The sequence below is a fragment of the Gigantopelta aegis genome, chromosome 4, assembly GCF_016097555.1.
Source record: "Gigantopelta aegis isolate Gae_Host chromosome 4, Gae_host_genome, whole genome shotgun sequence".
Classification (NCBI taxonomy): Eukaryota; Metazoa; Mollusca; class Gastropoda; order Neomphalida; family Peltospiridae; genus Gigantopelta; species Gigantopelta aegis.
Window position 1 is genome coordinate 89,497,677 of NC_054702.1, and position 26,148 is coordinate 89,523,824.

At 34.8% G+C, this 26,148-nt stretch overlaps 1 protein-coding gene across 6 annotated transcripts in view; it reads left to right on the top strand.

The window, feature by feature from the left end:
* LOC121371365 (centrosomal protein of 170 kDa protein B-like) overlaps positions 1–26,148 on the top strand; it is a 141,073-nt gene that overhangs the window by 13,695 nt on the left and 101,230 nt on the right. For 2 of the 6 annotated variants that reach the window (XM_041497191.1, XM_041497194.1), the window contains exon 1: positions 7,342–7,787. The exons of 1 other annotated variant lie outside the window; for it this stretch is intronic. In XM_041497191.1, the coding sequence (XP_041353125.1) occupies positions 7,683–7,787 (105 nt within the window). In that variant the 5' untranslated portion in view covers positions 7,342–7,682. Of the gene's footprint in view, positions 1–7,339; positions 7,788–15,189; positions 15,341–26,148 lie in introns of those variants that run through there. 3 more of the 6 variants (XM_041497196.1, XM_041497190.1, XM_041497192.1) reach the window with 3 other exon arrangements.

Genomic DNA, 26,148 nt, shown 5'->3' on the forward strand with positions numbered 1-26,148 from the left:
CGGGACAAGCCTCTGGGACGGACATGCTCGAAAATCAGTGGTATATAAGCATGTAAAAATTATTCGCACTCGCACTGTAACTTGACCATCAACGTGTTTATAACAACCACTCAGCAGTGTTTTTACCAGAGTGTATGGAGGGTAAATTTACATACTCTAAAAATCTTGGAAATTAATGCATATATAGTTTTATAATATTTAAAAAGATGACATTAATAGAACTGCTGTTCAAAATTTGTTAAAGCACTTGAAATGTAGTGTCCAATTTCAAACAATTTCAAACCCATAACTACTTACAAATGTAGATGGGGCACTTATGATCTGGTTTATTTTTGTTACATACCCTCAAATGTTTTGCTGGCAGAAAGCTTGTAAAAGGTTCATGTTTTTAGCTAGTTGTCAACAATTAATACCAACTTTCACTGCTCAAAATTTTGTCAACTGATTTCAGCTATTAACTGCTTATTTTTTGTATTTTAATGTCTGTTTTGCCTACTGGACTGTCAAAGGTCATCGCTTATTTAAAAAAAAAAAAGAAACCCAAGTGTACTTTCTACATATACAATGCCATTTCGTTTCTGTGTTACGGCAACTGATCCATATTTAAAGGCAACATATTAGAGTGGCCTTTATATACAGGTTGGCTTGAATGAATAGTAACTGTTTATAAAAATCGAAGTTTTGGTTGAATGAATAGTAACTCTATAAAAAATTGAAAGTTTGATTGATGGAATAGTAACTATTTATGAAATTCGATGTTATTTTTTGGTTCACCTTTTTCTGAGAGGACACGTGTACCACCATGGTGGAAGACTATCTAGACCACCCAAGATCCAACAGTGTGTCCAAATGTGTGCGTCGCTGTATACCCAGCTAGGACTGCATGGACAGGGCGTTACAATGTAACCAATTTGTGGTGATAAAAACTATGCCAAAACTGTGTGCCCATGTCAAGTGCAGCCAACTGAATAAAGTGTCCACCTGTAGCCTGGTTTATTGCTAAAAGTGTGACTGTACATGTAGCAATCCTTGTTCACACTTTGACATCTAATAACTGATATTTTTTCTTGCTGGGGTGCTGTTAAATTTTCATTTATTGTACAGTTTTTAAGAACAAATTTTTCATTAATTAATTAGAATGAACTAATAAAAGTATCTTATTGTGATATCTTTATTTAGCACAGCTCCATATATTGTCATTAGTTCTGACCACAATATATTTGTGTGTCTTACATTTCATTAATTCACATATCTTTTTTTAATACCCAATGCCCGATTTCCTTTATTCTCATATGTAAAGTTATTAATTATTAATTCATCCATCTATCCTTCCATCCATCCATCTGTTCATCCATCCATCTGTTCATCCATCCATCCATCCATCCATCGATCCATTCACTCACCCACCCACCCATCCATCCATCCATCCATCTCTACATAAATCCATCCGTCCATCAACCTGTCCATCAATCCGTCCATCCATCCATCCATCCATCCCATCCATCCACCCATCCATCCATCCATCCATCCATCCATCCATCCATCCAAAACAAAAACCCCACCCACCCCAAAAACAACCCACCCAAACAGCCAACCCGATACCCACCCACCCATAAAGCAACCACCCACCCACCCACCCACCCATCCATCCATCCATCCATCCATCCATCCATCCACCCACCCACTCATCCACCTATCCATCCATCCATCCATCCATCCATCCATCCAATACCCACCCATGCTTTAATTTTAATTATACTGTCTTTCTAAGTATTTAATTCACTGCTTGTATTATTTTATTTTTACAAGTAATATACATGTATGTATGTCTTAGTGCACCAGTAGATGTTAGATTTCAATCTGTTGCAAGTGGAGATAACTCTGCAACAACTAACAGAAATGTGATACAGCTCTTGACATATTCATTACACAGATAGTTTGTCATCTGTACAGACATACTTACCATACAGAGATTACACCTTACCTTGGTTACACTGTCAGCCATCACCTGATAGCAAGATTTACACCATGTACATGTTTGTACCTTTTTCTGTTGCATGCTTGTACTACTATGTCTCTGTATCTTATGTTACAACATTTGTTTTTCATTCTATAAATTATCAATTTTAATATTAACAATTTGACAGTAAAATATTATGTCTAAATTGACTGACATTTAATTCAAACTTCGCTGTGAATTTGTTTTTTTTAAGGAAAATGATTAATTGAAGCCATTTAAGATATTAACATATTGACCATTGATATTAAATTAATTTGTAGTACCGTATTTTCCCATGTATTACGCGCACCCCCCACTTTGAACGTTTATTCCAAGAAAGAAAACATGAACTACAATATAATGCGCACCGTTTTTTTAAACCACAAAATTGACAGTGAATGCAAGATGTACCGTTTTCCCCGTCACCAAAATTAACGAAAAGCGAAAGAAGCGGTATATTTAAGAAACCAAGAAACAAAACTTAAGTTAGGTATTTGAGTACATAGACCTACATGTCACATTAAACGAAGGCTAGTACTTGCGTACTTACATGTCACAAACTCACACGTGCATAAATCAAAACAAAGTTATATACCCCATACACTGTAAATGACTAATAAATATATGAAAACAAAAATATAGCATGTTACATTTCGTTCTCGTGGCTAACGTGAATGCGCAAGATTTCTAAATTTATAATAGTGGTATATTTCCGGTTTGCCGGAAATGGCCGAATTAAATCTCATGGAAATTAAAAATATTTACGGTCCAGTTTTGTAATTTTTGTGCACTTTTTGGCGAGGTATGGATACTTTTGTAGATTTATTTTGCATTTATTACAACCATCACAAGTGAAAAGCGATTTTTAAGAGGGTTTTGGTGTTTCGTTGTGATGAACACTGTCAATAACCTATAAAGTACCGTAAACTACCGATCGTCGATTTTTCATGGGTGATCGCTGGACATTTTTAAAAGATATTTTTTCTATTGCTATGTATAGTGCGCACCCCCATTTTTAACCTGTATTTTCTGGAAAAAAAGTGTGCATAATACACGGGAAAATACGGTACTATGTTTTAAATTTATTTTAAAATGATTTTTTTTCAAATTCACATGCTAATGGGAGCTAAAACATACTCTCCTTGAGGGAGAATGATAGCTCCCCTTAAGTGGTAAGGTCTAATAATTATTACCGGAATACACTTTAGTTGATCAAATAAAATCATCTTGTAGAAATCCATTTTACAGTTGTTCATTTTGCAAAAGTCTTATTCAGAGAACATTTTGTTTAGTATATTGTGTTGTGATTCACTACGCAAGGTTCAGAGATCTCAATGTGCAGTTCTAAAATTGCTAATAAATTTTCAAATTGAAAACAAATGTCTCTAAAAATGTTCTCTGTTGTTACTAATTTACAATATCATGGTAATAATTAAAACAAAAGTTCTGTGTTATTATTATTATGGGCTTGATTGACTGGTTTTCAAATTCTTCAATAAAAATCTGCAGAATGGTGCTAGCTGGATGTTTGATAATATGAATAAACTATTTCTGTGTTGTTGTTACAAAAATATAACAAATGGACATTTCGAAAAGTGGTCAACACCAGACCCAATAATTCAAATTAGCAGCTCAAATTAGATTTTGCCTTCAATAATTTCATACATGCAAACAAACATTCCTGTTTAAGTTACTATAAACATTAAGGATACCAGAAACACATGGTGTACAAACATTATTCTAAGCAAGGAAATGTAATTAATATCCCGATTTTTTCATTAAAAGCTTTGTTAGCTGGAGACATGTTAAAAATGTTTGTAAAGTGACGAATTCCCCTTAAGAGTCATGACTGTCATTTCTTAATGAAGTATAATGATGAAGAAAGCACTTTAAAAGTATATATTTAAGATGTAGGATAACGTGTTCATTAAGTTTTATATTGATGAAATGTATGAAATTTATTTCCATCCATCACCAAAACTGAATTTCCATGCAACACCAAAACTCAAGACAAAGGGTTAATCAGAGAAGTAAGTTTGTTAATCTAGATTTGAAACATGTTTCTTGGTTATGAAAAAAACATTAGTTAATCAAATATCCCTCATATACTTTTGATAGAATGTTGAATTGATTCTGTTAAGTTTGACTTCTGTCAATGTCTGACACTAAAACTATTTGAACTTCACTATTTTTTTTAATGACACCACTAGAGCACATTGATTTATTAATTATCGGCAATTGGATGTCAAACATATGGTCATTTTGACACAGTCATAGAGAGGAAACCCACTATATTTTTTCCATTAGTAGCAAAGGATATTTTATATGCACCATACCACAGACAGTATTGTACATACCATAGCCTTTGATATACCAGTCGTGGTGCACTGGCTGGAACGAGAAATAGCCCAATGGGCCCACCGACAAGGATTGATCCCAAACTGACCGAGCATCAAGCAAGCGCTTCACCACTGGGCTACATCCCGCCCCTTGAACTTTACTAAGTCAAAATGGGTTAATTATGGAATTTGTTATGCATGGCATTAATGCAGCTCGTCCTGCCTCCTACAAAACTATATTATTTTACTTCCTAATGTGACACCAAAACTAGTATTTTGAAGTATGCCTAAATACAAAACAATACCAAAATTAATGTTCTACTGTTAAAAATAGTGAATCTGTGACTTTCTTGTCATGCGAGGGGCAGGACGTAGCCCCGTGGTAAAGCGCTCGCTCGGTGCACGGTCGGTCTGGGATCGATTTCTGTCAGCGGGCCCACTGGGCTATTTTTCGCTCCAGCCAGTGCACCATGACTGGTATATCAAAGGCTGTGGTATGTGTTATCCTGTCTGTGGGATAGTGCATATAAAAGATCCCTTGCTGCTAATCGAAAAGAGTAGCCCATGAAGTGGTGACAGCGGGTTTCCTCTCTCAATATCTGTGTGGTCCTTAACCATTTAGATGACAAATGAAAAGACTATGCTGCCTTGAAAAATATATATTAATTACTTCTTTATTTTAACATTAAGAGATTTTATATGCACAATCCCATAGGCAGAATAACACTTACCAATAGATGTTATACACCAGTCTTTAATTAGATATTGCTTGTTATTAATAAAAGTCTGATGGATTCGCTGAGAAGGATCGATCCTACAACTTTCTGCAAACGAGACTGAGTTAAATCCTGTTCTTTTATGAAACAACAAATGACAGCTTGTAAAAGCTTAGCCAGTGCCCGAGGACTAGTGTTTGTGGTTGTTAATACAGGACAGGGACCATAGGTTAAGAATATTTATGAGTTGCAGTTCTTTATTTGGGGAGTCGCCTGACTGCTTTTTATACTGATCCATGTCATGCACGATTGACCCGCATCAAATATTCACTTGTTACATGCTTTCTTAAGGCAAGCTGGAGAAGCTACTTTTTGTGAGCTTCCACCATTACCCTAATAAAACTGGATTATTCATTAGATTCACTTGTTGACATACTCATTTATGAATTAAGGCCTTCGCAGATTTTAACTATAGCTTTACAGTAATGTTTAGCTACAATATAACTTTGATATATACAAATGTGTGTGTGTATGTACATGCGGCATCTAGCAAGAATAAGATACAGCCTGAGCAAATATCTGTTGACATTAAATATGCAGCAAGCATGCAGCTGCATGACATCAAATTCCTCAGTGATTAAGGGCCTCACTGGGGTAAACAGAAAAAGAAATTTGGAGAGTTTGAATGACAGAAGAGAAACCAAATAGTTTCATTGTTTGTTTATCAGCTGCCTTGGGAAGAACATGTTTACCTGGACAAAATAATGTGAATATGTTCAAGACGCCTACAATGTTTGATACATTCTAATGACAACACATTTTTTAATGTAAAATTTCCCAGATTATTACTTTTGTGTGTAACAGTTACTTGCTCTAATAACAGCCCAAATCAATAAATGTTGGGGACTTTTTTCAATAAACTTATTCAATTAATTCTGATGTACAATGTTTGATAATGCTAATTTTATGTGTTTTTGTGGCAATACAAATATTTGACCTAAAGGTGAAGAACCTGCCTCTGTTGGTTTGAGAAATTGGTTGAAATCCACCATTTTGTCAGAATGAAAGTATTGAAAGTGAGTTACATTAATTTATTATAAACCCACGTAATGGGTAATAATCAACTTACCTTACATGTGCATGGGAGTTCAGAACTTTGCACCACAAGTTTTCGACAAATTCAGATATTTCAGATGCATATATAAACGTTAATTTAAAATGCATCCTGAAAATCTTGTTTACCGTGTTCCTTGAAGACGACCGTTCGGACTGGGATATGATGTTAGTGACAGGCATGTCTGTGAAGAACGACATGTTATAACTATTTTGTGTCCATGGACATAAATTGTGCAGCTTATATAGACTTTCTCTACCTGTTCAGCAAGTCTTGAGTTGTGGCTTGACCAGTAGATCTTAGACATTCCGATGATTCACATTTGCTATATACATGTACATGTACGTAGTATACATATTATTTGGGTGTAAATGTCGTAGATGGATCATTAAGTGAGTGTGTTATACAGTACCAATCATCATTTGTTAAATGTGATAGTAATTAAAAACATTTTTCAGTAATACCTGGTATAATTGTGGATTTTACTTTCCTTTCACAAAAATATTTAGGAACTGTGGTACCTGAATTAATTTCATTAATGTCATACACGGATGTATGCTGTGTGATTTCCATAGAAACTGCAAGTGTTGTTATTCAAAATCAAAATGGAGTGGTCAGCAGAATTTGAATAGTTTAAGTGGTTTTTTGATGGAATTTCTAACACCCACTGGTCCATGCTGGGGTATTGTTAAACATCCATTCATTTCATTTCTATGGACATACATACAAACATGTAGATGTGCTTTCAACATGTGATCATCTTTGTGGTATGTTGTTTTTAACAGTTATTGTTTCATGTAACTGTATAACATCACTTAAATAAAACCACTTTATCTAACTTATTAGTTTATCCAACTTATTTGGCTGAAATGGAATATGACATATTGTTTTCAAACTTCATAATCCAGTCAGAACTATGTATTTTAGGTTTTAGATTGAGCAGACACAAAAACAAAATGGAATGATTTATATATTTTGCTGTGTGTCGTTCAAGTTATTCTCACACCAGATATGAGCTGTTGTTCTATATAAGATGTCCACAACTTGTTCACATTAAGGTTAATATACAAGTATGCTGTGACATTGTACCTGTACACAGCTTCCATAGGCTCACAGGTCTTCTCAAATATTTTATTACACCTCAACACTTGAGTGGAGCGATGCTATCAAAGAATTCAACAACACATCAGTTTCATTTTGGAGTCTGAGTTTAGTGTATCGCTGTCCTCTGCTTTGTGTGGATTGCATTAAGGCATTCATGATGACGTCCCATGACAAGGACGAAAAAAGAAAAGAAGAAAAAAGAGAGAGAGAAGCTTATTTCATTTATGATTTACATGTGCACAGTGAAGCCATATGAATTGAAAGGTTGGCAGTGACAACTGGTTGGCACACTTATGCATTTACCGACCGGTACTTATAGTCTTTTGACTTCCAGTTGAATTCACAGAAATATTCTCGGGAATGAGTAACGGTCAGGATGAAGGTATACCGTCGTATGTCTGTATATTGATATGGATGAAGTGCGAGAAAAAGCACGGGACATAATTTCCAAGCTTCAAACGAAATACGGAGTGCAGACAAAAACACTTGTTGGACCAGTGAAACGATTTGTACAGGTAAGTTGCTCACACCTGTTTACAGGTGATCCCAAGTGAATAATTATTAGATACAGTGTACAATATGTATTTGAACTGTGCGGGTGTTTAATGCATAAGAAGTTTCCTCGGCACACCGATGACCCTTGTTTGATTTCTCACACCAGGCCATTTCCCCCCATATAACCACATGCTAACCAGTGGGGGATGCCAAAGTACAAATTAACTTTCAATTGTGCATTGAGTCTTTGGAGTGTCCCTGTTACTGTTAAGGCCCATTAATTTTATTTTTATTTTTATATCTTCCCTGACAATTTTGTTTGTGTGGACAGGAATAATTTTAATGGCTAATGACCGGGCCATAAAACTAAAAGGGTGGATGCGGGTATAACACATTCTCTTTGATGAGGCCAAGGTGACAAATGAGCACTGAGAATTATGGTGGAGCTATGGCCGGCTTTCAAAGATGTCACACCCAATAAAATGTGACCCAAGACGTGATGAATTCACTAACTGTGGCAACAGTTGCAAGAAATGAGCAGAATATCACATGCACAGGTCCGATTCTGTTTGGTCATCCACGTTTGTAATACAAACTTAAATGACTACTCACTAGTGGATCATACTACATTCTGTCTGACAAATTTCAAATATGATTTAACTTTCTGCAAATAAAAATATAAATGGAGATTTTTTGTGTGTAAAATCTGACAAATCATTAAAATATTGTCATTCATATTTTAAATTCTTGTCGGGTTAAGGTTTTAAGTACCATATTTGTTTGTTGTATAGGATATAAGATATAAGTGGGTCACTGCATGTTTACAAATGAGTCATACTTAAAGTTAAGTGATGGTTCAGTGGTAGTTTATAGTGATGGCAGAGATTCCTTCACATATCCCTTATCTCAAACCCTTCCATGGATTTAATAGATCTGAATATTCTATGGCACAGTTATCATATCCTCATCATAGGTACTTGATGACAGGATAATAAACTATTTCCCTATGACACTAGTACATGATACAGTTACTGCCACTATTGATGTTGTAGAGGAGTACAATGTATGTGGAAGTACTTTGTCACCAAATACCCAAAATGACGACAACCAAAAAACAAACTAGAGAGAAAGAAGAAAAATTAGTTTGATTAACTATTAAAATCAAAGAAAGTGATGTTCGATTTAAACTGCCCCCCCCCCCCCCCCCCCCCCAAATTTTTGTTGTTGACCATAACAATATTTTAAGGGGTTTACATGTAGTACGTGCTTTGGAGGGGTTCTTTTAGGGTTATGTTGAGAATTATTAAATTATCCTGTCATCAAGTGCCTATGATCCTCATGAATAATTTTTTTTTTCTTCTGAATAAGATATACATTGCAAGTGTATCGAAACTCCTAGCATTACAATCTCTGAAGGGGACATTTCATGTGACAGAGATAGCTGATATCAGTGTAATAAATTATATACTTTTCTGTTGTTGACTTAATATACTGATTAAAAGAAATAAGATATCACACTAACACTAACAGGATAGAGCAACTGCTGCCACAATCCCCATCAACAGATTCGGGAAGTTAACCGTACTACCGACATTTAATACCACACTACTGACATTCAGTCCCACTTGACATCATTGTACTTTATACAGACATTAGGACACTAATAGTGACTGAAATTTGGTCTACAATACCAAGTGTTCCTCCATTTTGTTTCTCTCGGTATATAACTAATCATAATATTATTACTGTTCTATTTAATAATATTTAATTTTTATCCAGCAATCACTGTATACATTGGCAAGATATGATGACTAGATAAATCTCTATATTTTCGGTCACTGATCAAAAGTATAAGCCCGACTCGACTCGAGTATTTCAGAGTAGAGTTTCAATAAACAAATCATTTGTTGAAGTACAGTAAATACAAATAACTTAGTTTTGCGATAACAATACAAAACTTGTATATTTATTTATAAATTGGAGTTTAGAAACACTTTTTTTAATGTGTCAGAATGTAGCTAGTGTCTTACAAATAATGACGTCATGTATCTTGTATGACGTCATACGGCAAAAGCCTTGCTAGGTTGACAATACTTAATTTGCGTACGCAAAACTGAAATAAATAATGATTTTCTGAATATTCCTGTAGGATTGCAGGATAAAAGAAATAACTGGTTACTGTCTTAAGATATCGGCTTTATCCTGCTCAGGTCGAATGGCGAATGCTGCATTCGCCATTCTAACCTTCGCAGGATAAAGCCGATATCTAAAGACAGTAACCAGTTATTCCCTATATATTAAATCAGTCAGTATTTAATATTAAATAACAAAATGCTTATATGTATTAATGCTGTCACATTTTCAGTACTTATATAATTATAAAAGAAACTATATTTATATGTATTCATTTGAGAAAATTTGAACATTTTTAATAAGCTTTTCAAAAACAATGTTTTGTATAGCTTAGGAACACAGTATTGGGTAGGTCACAATAAAATGCATCATGCTTAGAAATGTTTTAAAACATAAGTTTCAGTAAAAAGAACAGCAATTCTTAAAGCGTTTGATGTTGCACTGATCAGTAGCCTCATTTTCACAAACAGTACAAACGGCAGCTTAGCATTTAAGATGATATACAGGTTTTGAATACAGTGTGGACAGATTTATTAGGTCATGTGTGCTCACCCATAATAGCTTGTAAATGTCAAGGAAGAAGCAAGTAATTATTAGGAAGATACTGTTTGTGGAAAATGGAATGCTCCTTTTGTCTTGTTTATTTATTTGTTTGTTTGTTTTGTTTAATGACACCAGTAGAACACATTGATTTATTAACCATCGACTATTGGATGTCAAACATTTGATAATTTGACATATAGTCTTAGTGAGAAAACCCGCTACATTTTTCCATTAGTAGCAAGGGATCTTTTTTATGCATCATTCCACAGACAGGATAGCACATACCATGGCCTTTGATATACCAGTCGTGGTGCACTGGCTGGAACGAGAAATAGCCCAGTGGGCTCACCGACAGGGATCGATCCCAAGCCAACCGTACATCAAGCGAGCAATTTACCACTGGTCTACACCCTGCCTTCTTTTGTCTTGTTTGACAGACTGACAGACATACAGATAACTGGAAATTAATATGTAGGAGAGTCAATTCAGTGTTGACTGAAGGCCGAATTTATGAAGCATGTTTTTCTTAATAGCAGGTGTTTCAGTATTGTAAATGTATGTATAGTTACATGCCTGTAAGTCAAAAACAAACTATGTAAATTCGGCTGTGAATGTTTTCCACAAAAGATTTTGAAAAACAAGCCTTCATGCACTAGCTGCACTGGCGTAATTTATTATGTACATATTAATGTGTGGTGTGTTTTCATCATGCATCCTTAACCTGTTAAGGAGTGGGTCTTACACATCGCTCAATGGTAGTGAGTCTGTATGAGGTCATTCCCCTCAGTAATCTTGTAAGGAAAATGGATATAAAACTTGTCTAGTTGCTAATTAAAAGGAATAGCCTATATATAGCAGAAACAGGTTTTTCTTTTCAGACAATGTGTAGCCATTAGTGTCTGACAGTCACTGATTAAATAATATTCTGGGAGCTTTGTTTCAAAAGTCAGAAAACTTTCATTTCCTAAATGTATTAAAAGACAACCATAAGCTCTCATAGTAAAGGAATATAGAAGCCTTAATGCCATGGTCAAACAAATATTGTCAGTTCAAAACAAGCAGATTTACAAATATCATAATTGTGAAGCACACACATTAACATTTATTTGTTTATATTGCTATATCATGATACTGTTATTCTTAAACGTCTTTGAAGGATTTAGAAAATGTGTCTTAAGGTTGAAAAGCTATTTGAAAGCATAAAATGTTGTAACTCATATTTTTTAGGTATTTCAGTTACTGACATGTTACAGCCTTGGTAATATAATTTTATTATTAAATTTAAATTAAATTTCTGTTACATTCATTACAATATAATTAAATTTTCTTTGCATCTATACACTTTACGGCAATCTGATTGGTCCAGAGGTGCTTACTTTTTTTCGTTCATATCTCGATGAACCGAAAAAATTTAAGCGACACCTACTATCTTTTGTGCAACAAGCCGGATTATTCTAAAAATCATGTTTAGATATTTTAAAGAAAACATGTGAAAGCTACAAAAGCAATAAAAAAAAATGTATACGATCAATGAATGGAAAATGCTATAGCAGAGTAGACATGTAGATCTATGCGCATTGATAAAAAAAAAACCAAAACCCTCTTCGCTAAACATGACATGAGACTCGGTCGGTGGCCAAAGAAATCATGTAGGAAACTTGCTGTTGGCGAAAATTAAACGGTTCCACTGACGGCATAAATGTTAGACATGTTCCCTTCATTCACTTTCATAAAATATAAACTAAACAGGAATAGGACAATTCCTTCCAATATAACTAAATGATCCGTAAAAATGCACAGCAGCTAGAGGAAATGACGTCATTTACAAAAAATCACCTGATTCAACTAATAGTGAATGAACATTTGCATTCTTACGCGACATAAGTATCAATGAAGTTTACACAAACAATACTACAGGCATATTTAAAGGCATACTGTCACAGATTTAAGGACCTTATTTCTCTAAAAATGGATAATAAATAAAAATTACATTAATTGTTGGAAACCAAATCTAGCTATCGCATCACCGTAACTGAACCATGATGGAGTGAAATCCATGTCATCCCTCTCGACAATTTTAGTTTTTAAATTATGGACCATTGCCATAATTCAATTATTTTTACAAAATGTTGTTAATAAATGGAGTATGGTGGTTATGAAGATGGTTGAATAAAGTATATTTAGGAACAAATCAAATTACTTTTTGTTCAGGTAATACTTTGTTAGACCATTAAATAGGTCAGTGGTTTGTGACAATATGCCTTTAAAGCTAAACAAAATAAATTCAGTTAAGTATGCATATAAATTTAATTATAAGATTTGACCACAATAATTTTTTGGTTCATGCAAGTATGAACCGAAAAAATGATGTGCACACTTTTGTTGACCCTCTATGCATCCATCCATCCATCCATCCATCCATCCATCCATCCATCCACCCACTCAAATACCCACCCAACCACCCAGCCAGCCACCCACCCATCCATCCATCCATCCATCCATCCATTTATCCATCCATTCATCCATCCATCCATCCATCCATCCATCCATCCATCCATAAATCCATCCATAAACCATCAGTCCATCCATATGGTCTGTGTTCATCCATCCATCATCCATCAATCTATTTATCCATTAATCCATCTACCCATCAGTCTATCCCCCAGTCTGGCCATCTATCCATCATCCATCTATCTGTCCATCCATTTGTCTGTCCGTCCATTCTTCCATCCATCTGTCTATGCATTCATCATCCATCCATCCATCCATCCATCCATCCAGTGGTCTATGTATATCCAGCCAAACATTTGTCCATCCATCTGTCTGTCCGTCCGTCCATCCGTCCGTCCATCAATCCATCCATCCATCCATCCATCCATCCATCCATCCATCCATCCATCCACCCATATGATTTCTGTGTCTATCTGTCCATCAAGCCACTCAGACAACCATATTATCTATCTGTCCATCAATCTGTCCAACCATCCATTAGGTCTAACATGCAGCTGTTTTATATCCATCCACCAACAACCTGCCCATCCATCAGACTTTGCCCGTCCAATCTGTCCATCTGTCTGTCCAATGCATCCACCCACTCACCAATCAGCATCCAATAAACTATATTAAAAATCATTTTGCTATGAAATTGATATTTTCACACATGTTACACATCTGCTGTATGCACTTACTATTGTTAGTTGTCACATATGGAATTTATTTGAAAGCGTCTAGCATTTTACTGACATATTTGTGTGGTGGTTCCGTTACAGTCAGAACTCATAAACACGTCTTTAACTGAAAACAAAAATAAATCTGTGAACTCTTACTGTGCATGGCATTTTTATTTTCACAAGCATTTATTAAAAATATTACATACATACAGTACCACGTTTTGTTAATGTTTTATTAACATGTATATGTTTATTTATACAGTAATACTAGTATTCATTTCTGTCATATTTGTCTGAATGGTTGTGTGGTACTGTATGTATTATATATTCAGGTATGTTAATACGGGCAGCATCTATTGCTTATTGACTGTGCTAGAGTACACATTATATCGTACACATAGTTGGAGTATGAACATCATATAGCGTTTTGCAATCAACATCACCTCGCTGAAATGATTCTGTTTAATTGTGTTGAGTATTAATTCTCTTGTCAGTATTTATATAGAGATAATCATACAGTGGCATTCCAGCCATGGTCTCAAGGGATTGGATATTTGTGACCGACAAAGTCATTAAGGTGATATTACATTCTGAGTGTGTTCACTTTACACCTGACAATGGAATGAAACTATATTTGGTTGTTTGTATCCTTGTGTGTACTTACTGTTATGAATGTCTTAAATTGAAATATATGTGTGCGTTTGTATGCCTTGTATAGACATTTGAGATGTTATCAGAAATGTCTTCATCACCGACTGAATACTTGTGTGTAACTAAGCTGATTACTACTGGAAACTCAGCCATAATGCAACATGACGTGGGGTTAACTAGACCGCACCTGAGTATAAAAAAAACACACACTCCATCAATAATCTGTACTTGACACTGGCAAAACACATGTCAAGCAGTGTCAAGACGGCTCTCTGTGTGTTTTCTGCACAGCAAAATAAACTTTCAATTACAACAATCGGGGATCATAAATTGAGCTGTCTTTAATGGACGTTGTTTGCGTTATGTGTCTTATGTCGTATCACAACGGAAAAAGCACCGGTATCACCTGCACATGAAATAAGGGATGGGTTTGGTGGGATTTTTTTTACGTATGATAATATATTTTGTGCAGCTGAATGACTTTTAATCAGGAGGTACCAGGAGGCGGTGTGTGCCGACCTGCATTGTGTACACACAAGTGATTTTTCTTAATACGGCTCTTCCGTGCTTCTGCTCATTTGTTATTAATGCACAGAATGGCTTTGTGACAGTTTTCCTTCGCTTTACATCTCGACTGTTTTAGACGGTTTTAAATGGGAGATATAAAAATATAATTATATATTTATATGTATGTGTGTGCGTGCAGGGTTTTCTTTATGAACAATAACAGGTACTGCCACCAGGGTTATTGGCCAGAGGTGCAGTATAGATGGGCCGGCATGCACCGAGTCTCGGGAGAGCCAGACATGCTGTATATATGTACGTCTGTAAGTAGACTGAATCAGTGGAGCATTTCGGGTCAGGGGGACAAAGGGCTTATAAGGTAGACCACTTAAAATAAAGAGCGAGACAATCGCCAGCTGACATTAAGAGACAATCACTGCTCAGGGTGTCTGAGGACATAACGCAGCGGGAGATTTACCCAGTGTGCTGCTGCTAAAATGCTCATGCAGGTCCAGTTTATGTTTTACCTGGCCGAAAAACTACCTGCAGTCAGACTTCCTTTCAAGTTGCAGGTGAGTTTTTATTAGCACCATTTTTTTTTAATGATCACCGAGTGATGTCTACATGTGTAGAAATATTTGATTTTAAGTGCTGTTTATGCCAAATATAATATGTTGGGCGTATGTGGATGTGTGTGTGTAACTGTGATTCATGTCGGATAAAAGTAGAAGTGTTATAGTACAGTAAAATTGTTTTGTAGGTGCATGATGGCTGTATACTGGTATTTACCATATATGTGACAATGTGACTACCAAATAATGGGTTCAGTTAGTACCAAACATCTTTGATTTCTTTTTATCCCCATCCCTCATGTATGTCATTATTATTTATTAATTATTATATCATGCACATGGCAGTATCCAACATGCTATGTTGAAGATTGATTTAAAGACCTATTACCATTAGTTGTGATCACCTAGACATCAAAACCACTGTCCACTGCAATTAGCACTACCGAAACCGACTTCTCATGACAAGTGCATGTGCCATAATAACTTTTAGCTGAAAGAATTCTATAAATCAGTAAATGTTGGTGAGCATAAAATTTTAATGAATATAATGAGACAATACAAGACGCTAATATTTCATGACCCTAACTTTAAGGAGACACACAACAGACTGTTCCAAAAACCTTTTATGCGATTGTTTTGTGGGTGATTAACTGAACACATAACAATGGTTAATTACTATTGATTAAACCAAAAGGATAGCAAATGACAATTATTAGTTAGCATGAATATTACTGCTATTTTCTACTAAATTTAAATTGTTATAAGTTGCATGACATCAAAATAGATCAAAAGTTTTATTTCACCTGATCCTAGAAGTATAACATTTTCAGTTTAATTGTTTTAGTGTCTGATAAGACAACCGTGCTAAAGTTTTAGGTCGCTAATAAATGTATGTTACTCATTTGGATTTCACTAAATTTTAAAATCGCTAATACTTTTTGATTTACAGTATTTACATTTCTGTTAAAAACCTAGTTTTTGAGAGTGTATAACAAATATAATACTACACTTATATTTGTCAGATACAATTTCTTACAATACATTAGAAATTATATTTTTTCTTGAATAGATGTGCTTTGAAATTATAACTTCATACAATGAGTAACCTTTAACAGTGACTCACTCAGTATTCTCTGTAACATCATCTGTTACAAACAAGATGTCACCAGCATAAGTTGCATGACATCAAAATAGATCAGAAGTATTATTTCACCTGATCCTAGAAGTATAACGTTTTCAGTTTAATTGTTTTAATGTCTGATAATATGGCACTCATTTGGATTTCACTACATTTTAGCATCGCTAATACTTTATGATTTACAGTATTTACATTTCTTTTAAAAACCTAGTTTTTAAGTGTGCAGTGTGTAACAAATATAATACTACTCTTATATCTGTTGGATACCTTTCTTACAACACATTAAACATTATATTTAACTAATTTTTGCTTGAATAGATGTGTTTTAAAATTATAACTCATCATACAAGGAGTAGTATTTAACAGCCAGTCTGTATTCTGTGTATCATCATCTGTTACAAACAAGATGTCACTGGCAACAGTCTTAATAACAGTCTGTGAGTTTAAATCCTACGAAAAGATCTAACAAATACATGCAAATGCACACTTTTTCATTTGTGTGTATAACACCATACAGAGACCAGCTGCAACAAAAGCGCTTGCCTGGAAATAATCATATATGGGAAGGATGTGATGCATGTCCTTTTATTTTCTTCATGACTGCTGTAATGTAAACAAAACCAAATTATGTACTTTTATTTTGTATTTGGTGGGTATATGAAAAATGCCATATCATCCTTTCAGGCACATACCATAAGCTGAAAAATAAACTTTAAAACTTAAAAAATAACAAAAAGAATTTTTACGGTGTCATAAATGTAAATTATATCTTTTAAGCTAATATCAAATTTCATTATTTGAATTTAAATATGTATATTACAACACTGGAATGCACTATTGTTAGGATGTCTTTGACTTGCTAATGGACTATTCTTTGGATGTCTGGTTGATAGTATTATTCTAAGGATGGGTTTTTTCGAGATTGTGCTGTACCAAATAAGAGAGTACCAAGTTGAAGTTCGAGGAGCACAGTAAAATATTTACGGAGTAAAAGCAGTTGCGACTCTGATTGGTAGTAATAAGTGACATTGGTTATTTGTCCAAATACTATTGTATGTTGCCAATAAATTAACATGCTTTTATTTAGTATACATTTGTTGAGCTATATATGCTAGAAGCTGAAACTAGTGGCCCCCAAAATGGAATTGTAATTTCCAGAAAAATTAAGGTTTCTAATAAAAACATTAATTAAATCTCTTAGATGCAATGTGACCCTCCATTGTCTTGCAGGTAGATTAAATTTAAGGTGCCATACTTTTTATTGGTGAAATGCCCGGGTGTGCTGATATGCTGCTTATATCAGTTTTATTAGAAAATGTTAACATTATCGACAATGGCGAAAAAAACATTTGGTCCAAGAGAACCTGAATAGTTAGATGTCTTGCTGAATAGACTATCTCAAGTTTATTACTACTGGTTTTCACTATAAGCATTGCAGCATATTCCAGTAGACTGTATATGATAGAAGCAAACTGTTGTGTGTTATCTGTGTGATCAAGTAACAGTAACTCTCCCCCTCACTCCTGCCTGTGATGTTGATTTAATGCAAACTCGGTGTTACTTATCATAGAGTAATTCTCCACACAAACATAAACCTGCCAAAAAAGGTAATATACTGCTGATTTGTAAACAAACTTTCAACAAAACATGTGGGTGTGAAATACGAGGAAGGTAAACAGTTTTATTTTTCAGCTGTGGGTTGGATCCATTCATGGCAACATTAGATAAACTTTAAAAAATATATGTCACAGACTTACCATTGTCAAAGTACATGTACATGTAAAAGTGAAGTGTTGTATGCACATATTAAAGTGATTTTTTTTTTAACTTGAAAAAAAAAGAGGAGATTATTATATTTTATAAAGCATGTTGGTTAGGTTATAGGGTTTAATGTGCACATCAAGAGCAAGCTGTTACAGTGCATGCCTGTCATGGGCGCAGATGTGGGCTGTCATCAGCTCCTTCATCCAGGACAGGAAAATTGATTAGTTACAAATGGTCTTATTTATACTTTCCCTTAGGCAAAACAATACATCTTTGCTTTAGTATATCCATTGAGGAACACAATGGTTGGAATATACATTGGCATAGCCAAAGGAAGTGCAAAAGAAACAATGGCAACTGCAATCATGGGATATTAAAGATATATTTTGATGCCCCCACCACTTGTAAAACCCTGCATAATTAGTCTATGTGCTTCTCAGTAAAACAGGCATCCATCACTAAACTACAATATACATATACAACTGATTCTCCCACCTTGCAACATCCTCCCCTCCCCCCAAAAAACCCCAAACAAACAAAAATCAGATTGGTTATTTTATGCCTGTGCAAAAAGTTGAGCATCACCAATATGTTGAACGTGTCACCTAGAGAACGTCAATACTTTGTGAGTTATGGGTTATGTAGAAATCATACTCACAGGATATGCCAGCAGTACCTGGTAATGGACCATCCATAAAGTATATATGCACAAAATCTGGGATGTACAGCTTTTGTACATTTCATCATTACACCTGTACCCCCATGTATGAGCATATTGTTTGATCTTCCATGCTAAAAAGTACACTGGATACACTTAGGAACTTGGATTGCATATATTTTACACCAATAAATTTGAGACATTCAAGAAATAAAAGCTATGTTTAAAAGATTTAAAAGTGTTATGTCATAGAATACATAAGTTGCTTTATTTGAAAAGTTTGTGAATTAATAATGGACTATTATGCTGGAGAAAGACTATAGTGTAGACGGAGTGCCACATATCATTTAATTGCTGGGAAAGGGAAGTCGTCATTCACACTCCCCTCCATACTCACTTGGAGAGTTTTTGGAGAGTGATGAATTGATCCTCTTGCAATAAAATTTTAATAATTTTATTTGCAACTGCATGTGTTTTAGTGTTTTCCCTAGCTTGTTTTAGCATGGTGCAGCACCATGCCTCAATAGTCTAGCACCATCTTGCCTCAATCAGCGCCATGCTGCCCTGAGATTAAACAAGCCTTTTTCAGTAATTAATTCCAAAATTGCCTTTATAAAACACCCAAAAAGGTATTATTAATTAATAAAATATGCCTTTTATATCTTTTGCCATTCATTTATTAAAGCAAGCACATAAATTACATTAATGTTTATTTTAATTAATTTTTTTTGTATTTTTAATGAAAATCAAGTGCCCCGGAAATGGTGAAAATGCCCCAAAAGTGTTTGGTCTACCATACCTTGCCTTATTTCTTGGGAAATCACTATGTTTGTTAGCATAAAGTACAATTTTAGGAAAGTGATCTTCAGCTTGACATGAGTTTGGTCATGGTGATTGATTGATTGAATGAATGGATGTTGAACGACATCGCAACACGAAAAATATATGAGCTGTTGGTGTCAAGCAAAGGTAAGCATATATGGCATAGTGTCGGCAGCATGTAATTTGACAGAAAATAAACATTTTGCTAAAATCTTGAGTACCAGGCAAGGCATTTAAAGCTATCTGAAAATGATCAAAAGATATGCTTGAGATGTCACCTGCAACAGTCTTTCATAATTTTTGTACATTTATGGGAATAAATACAATTATAATATTCTCCTACAAAAAGATTTCAGTTGAAAATAACTGACACTAGTTTCTGAGATAAGTATCTTTTCTGTTTTGTATAAAATATATTTTGAGCTACATATATTACAAACATATATATGAACAGATTAATAATTTGGGGTGGGATTTAGCCCAGTCGGTTGAGTGCTCGCTTGAGTGCTTGCTTGAGGTGCTAGCATCACAGGATCGAACTAGCTTGGTGGATCCATTCAACTGATTGGATTTTTTTTCTCATTCCAACGAGTGCACCACAACTGCTCAGGCTGTGGTATGTGGAAAAGTACATATAAAAGATCCCTTGCTGCAAATGGAAAAATGTAGCGGGTCTCCTTGAGTCAGAATTACCAAATATTTGACATCCAATAGCTGATGATTAATTCATGTGCTCTAGTGATGTTGTCAAACAAAACAAACTTTAATTAATTATTTAACAGTAAATTGTAAGCCCTATTTACTAAAGTATAATTTAATTAAATATATTTTATGTTCCTCAATAACTAGGATCAGTCCTTATGATCATCATATTTCTACTGTCGTTCACTATGGCGGTGACTATAGTTATACTATGAATAGTCTGGTGTGTGTGTTGTGTGTATACAGAGCTTCATACCAATAACACATGTACAAGTACTTGGAGCCAAGTAGGACAATAAATTGGTGTGAATGGCCCTTGAAGTGGTCCTAAGAACATTATGTGGCCGTACAATAATAGATTGTTAGTATTTAATGTAGGTTTATTGTTTGTGACTTTGCTTTCACTACTGATTGAGAACTTTATTGCTTAACCTAGTTTGAAAAATGTTAAGCACTCAGTGGATCGGTTTTTTTTTTATAGGTTTTTTTAAAAATTAATAACTGTTTTTATTAACATTTAACAGTTTTATAAACGCCTAGTGACCAACTACTTAAATTGTAAACATTTTATTTCTCTTCTGTTGTAAAGACGATAGTGTAATAAAAGATCAACTTACATTGTGGTATCATTATCCTTTGAAAAGTGAGAAAAAGAAAGATTAGTGCTTGATCAGATGTAATAATTCTTTTAATATCTAGTTTCCAACATGTTTATTGCTGATACATGGTGTTATTTTTCTGACATTGGCATCATCAACATGGAATTTTAGTATTTAGTTTTGTCTCGGAAACTATGCTGGTGTTATTTAACTTCATGTATGTACTCACCATTAACAAAGGTTAGAAACATTTATAGCTTTTGCTTATGCATCAAATTTGGGTGATAGGGGAAGATGAAAAAAAGTTTGTTTTGTTTAAAAATACCTCTAGAGCACACTGATTAATTAATCATCGGTTATTGGATGTCAAACATTTGGTAATTCTGACATGTAGTCATCAGAGGAAACCAGCTACATTTTTTCTAATGCAGAAAGAGATCTTTTATATGCACTTTCCCACAGACAGGAAATCGCATACCACTGCCTTTGGTCAGTTGTGGTTCACTGGATGGAACGAGAAAAACCCAATCAGTTGAATGGATGCACCGAGGTGGTTTGATCCTGCGACGCACGCACCTCAAGCGAGCACTGAACCGACTGAGCTAAATCCCACCCCCGGGGGAGGATGAAGCTCTGTGGGTCATAAAATTGACCCTTCTAAGTTGACCCGTTGGATTGTTTTCCCATTCCAACTAGTGTTCTACTATCTAAGACTCATGTCAGTGGTGTATGTATGGGGGGGGGGGGAATGGGGGGGGGTGTTACATACAAAAACCGTTTGCTGTGATTTTATGGACTAGTCTGTATGACAGCATGTCATAATTATCATGCTGGACACCTAATAGCCACTAATTTATAATATGCTGATGTGTTGTTAAAGAAAATTTCCTTTCCTTTTCAAAATGTCAAAACTTAAAGGATATCCGATGTCAAGTCACGGTACAAGACAGTCTGGGGGATATTTATATAGTCATGACACGACTACAGAATGGACCCAAAATTGTATGTCTGTCCACAGTGCAAGACAACAAAGCACACTACCACACATGATCAAAATGAGATTTATCAAAATACACACAACAAGGCAGTGTCATGAGACGAATAATGTAACGGGTGGCGAGACAAACCGCACTTCTTTTCGTTTAGGTTACTGCACACTTTGTGTGTCCCGCAGTGATAATGTTAATTCACCTGACAGCCAGACTAAGTCTGCTGCAGAGCATTTGTCTTAAGCTAATCTTCTTATGGGATATTCTCTCCATTTTGGTACCTGGCAGCTACATGTGTGTGTACCAACCTGATAAACGAGCAGCGAAAACATGCTGACATGTGTTGTGGAGAGTGTTACAATAAACTGAGTTATGTATATCCTCTTTAATATGTTCTGTCTACATGTATGACATGTTAAAAACAGCTAGTAGTATCTTTGTTGGCCCAAAAAAAAGTTTAAAAAAAAGAGGCAGTTATCCTACAGACCAGTGGCCTGATTCACTAAATCTTGCAACTTTGCGATCTCACAGGGCAATGCTAAAAGACTTACAAAGAGAATGCTTTGTTGTCTAACAGCCTGAGAGACCTTTGTGAATTAGGCTCCTGATCATTGACGTATCATTCCATATTCATATACTTACCTTTGACGCCCAATAGCCGATGTGTATATTTGTGCTGGGGTGTCGTTAAACATTCATTAATTTATTCATTCCATTATCAGATCAAGAAGTAACTAACAGCACACCATGTTAGAACTGGTTGACCAAATACAGTTAAGCTCCCATTAGTATAGTAGGTGGGGTCTTCACTTTACTGAAGTGACAGTTTAGACCTTTTTTTTTTGAGGGGATCTATTTTTGTCCTCTTGCTATCCTGTATAGGCATGGCAATAGTCATTAAATAGAGAATACAACATATGTGTCCGTTAGATACCGTTTATCTTACAAGTTATTTAAAAATGTATCGAACGAGCGAAAGTGAGTTGGATACATTTTTAAATGAGTTGTAAGATAAATGGTATCTAATGGACACGAATGTAGTATTCTATTTCTTACATATCTTCAGAAAACAGTTTTAAAATAAATTTAAACACCTTTTCCAACTAAAATCTATGTATGGCCCTAGCGCTTATAGTTAACTTGTGCATCACAAACATGTCAATTTCAGGTTAACTTGTACATCACATCTAGTGATCGATTTCTACCGTGCTTTTCCATTGGATGGTATGGCATTGGTGACCTGGTCATCACCTAGGTGCAGCCAGTTGTATGTCTGTAAAATGTTATTGCATGTATATGTGTGTTAACAAGTATGTATTATCGAAAATAACAAATAATGTTCTCACTAACGGGTGTGTAAGAAAATGATTTAATTTGTTATAAATCCTTTTAAGTTGGAGACCTATATATCATTTGTGTAAGATTTAAAATGTAGCAAAACGTAACCATAAAAGGAAGCATATACACCATTCAGTAATTATCTTATTAATCTGAATGAATGGATAGATTGATATAATATGCCCATACTCAATTAAGATTTGACTTGTGCCATATATTGCATTTAAAAGCATATGCAGTGTTTTGTTAGAGCTGGGCCCCAAATTAACTGAACACTTGCAACTTTGCAATCTTGCAGTGCTGTGCAAAAATATTTGCAAGGACGAGTGAAAGAAGGAAATGTTTTATTTAACGATGCACTCAACACATTTTATTTATAGTTATATGGCGTCAGACATATGGTTAAGGATCACACAGATATTGAGGGAGGAAACTTAAGATAGCTTAAGAGAGCTTTATGAATTAGGCCCCAGGTTCACTGCAAAGTGTTGGTGATGGTTTGTAGAACGTTCACCTATTCTATATCACGGTTTCTGCCAGACGGTTAACTGGGTATGGTGACATACCTAAATTTTGTTGCAGATTAAAAAAAAAATTAAGTTGACCTTTTGACAGAATTAAAGGCTCTTATTTTATTACTGTATGATTTTTTAACTCTAACCCTAAACCTAACCCATTTTCTTTCTGTGGAGGTCCACCATACCCCCTGTCGACTGCAGTTTCATTCAGCACATACATTGTAAATATTCAATTCCATAGCGCCATACCAAAAATGTTCTTTTCTTTCTGGCAGAAACCCTGTTATAATATATAGTCTACATTATTTATTATCTGAGTAACTACATTATCTAGTCTTAATCATTGATTATCTAAGCAAGAATGTAATGCATGTTCTGTTGTTGACTGAAGCTAACCATGCAAGGATATTTATTGCTCCACCTTTATGGTGGGTGAAAAAGGAGATCCAGTGAAGTGATAGTTTTGCACAATTGTGTTGACACCTGTAGTCAGAAAACATGCTCCCTCAACGACTTGATACGCTTTGACCTTCACGGTCTTGTTGCAGGTAGCATGTCAGAATGGCTCACACACTAACTGCATGCTTCAGCAGATTTTGTTGATGATAAATTCTAAGAGTGACTACAGCTTTAATGTTTGTCCCATTTGTATCAGAAAATCTAAGCACACATGTATTTCAGAAATTGAAGCCAGTCACGTCATTAATCATAGCTACAAGATTACATTTCGACAAGTGTTTCAGCTGGTGTATAAGTATGTTAAATACAACATAAAGTTTCAAAAAATAAATTGATTTTACATGTATTGAAAGATAACGAATTGCAAATATTATTGGCAGCTTTGATTTAGTCGTTATTTGTTTGGAATTGGTGTTTTGTCTTGTTCCTTGGTCTGTATTTGGAGAATTAATTTGCTTTAACAGATCTAATAGAAAGTATTAGAAGTTGTGATCATAATTCATAATTTGATGATGGTTTAGACTCCAATCCGTTGTACTAAATCATGGGTCTGTCTATGGCTTCTCTATTAGTATTACATTCTTGTTATCATAGTAATGCAGCAATTTTCACCTCAGCAGGTTTTTTAAGCATTGGATTTCTGTTCTATATTTATTTCCAGTCCCTGTCATACTTCCCATATCAGTGTTCACAAACATTCAGAACATAATTTTAAAATGTATTTAGCTTTGAAGTGATGACCAATGTTATTTATTTGTTGACAGTGGTTATAACCACTCCATATATGTGGCTATATCTAACGTAGGTACGCCTGTCCTGAATTAAGGCAGCTTCTGACATCACTAGTTGCTAGGTCTGGGATGAATGTTTACATTTTTAAAAAGCTTAAAATGTTGTTGGTTTTTTTGTATCAAATGCTTGAATGGTATATGATATGGGAATTTCTAAAATTAAATGATGTTACATTTAGCTTTGTCTCCTAAAACATTCTGTTGTTAACAATTAGATGGTATCACATTTCCTTTTTGTATAAAACCATTTACAATCATAGTCAACCTTTCAAATTTTAAAAATACCTTCTTGACATGACTGGTCAGCTCATGCAGAAAGAGACATATCTCAGAAAATCACCACAGAAGATTGTTTAAGCAATTCTTCAAAACTATGGAATAACAGCATTTATTATCCACGTAGTTCATCATGTAACCGGGTTAATCATAATCATACGAAGCACACGTGTAATAACAAGTGCAATGACGTAATTTTGGGAAGCGACGTCATAACATGTCATTGCTTTCCCTGTTCTATCCCAGACTGTACATGTCATTTCCTCCTTCTTTTAGTTGTGGTTGAAACATTTTGAGATGGCCCTTGTTATTAAAAAAAAAGTGTACAATAATAATATGGATAATAAAGAAATTATTACACTTGTGTGTATGTCATACTGATTTTATGAAACTCGTGTCAGTATTTATGTATTAACCTAACTCTCGCTCAGGCAATACAAAAACCCTGACACTCATTTCGTAAAATCAGTACAACACACAAGCTTGTATAATAATCTCTATATAAACGGCATCAGGAGAATAATACATGAGTACCGTACCTGATGGAGATCATTTATCGTGTACAATAAGTATTTTCCACAAGTTGTCACAGAAATTGTCTCCTAATGGGCTTGAATGTATTATTCTATTTCTTACAAACCTTGAAAAGTTTTTGTTTAACCTTTAGACTACTGGATTAATTTTTAACAAAAACCACGATGAGTGGGTACAAGTTTATATTTTTTACTAACATATATTCACTTAAATGTTTTAT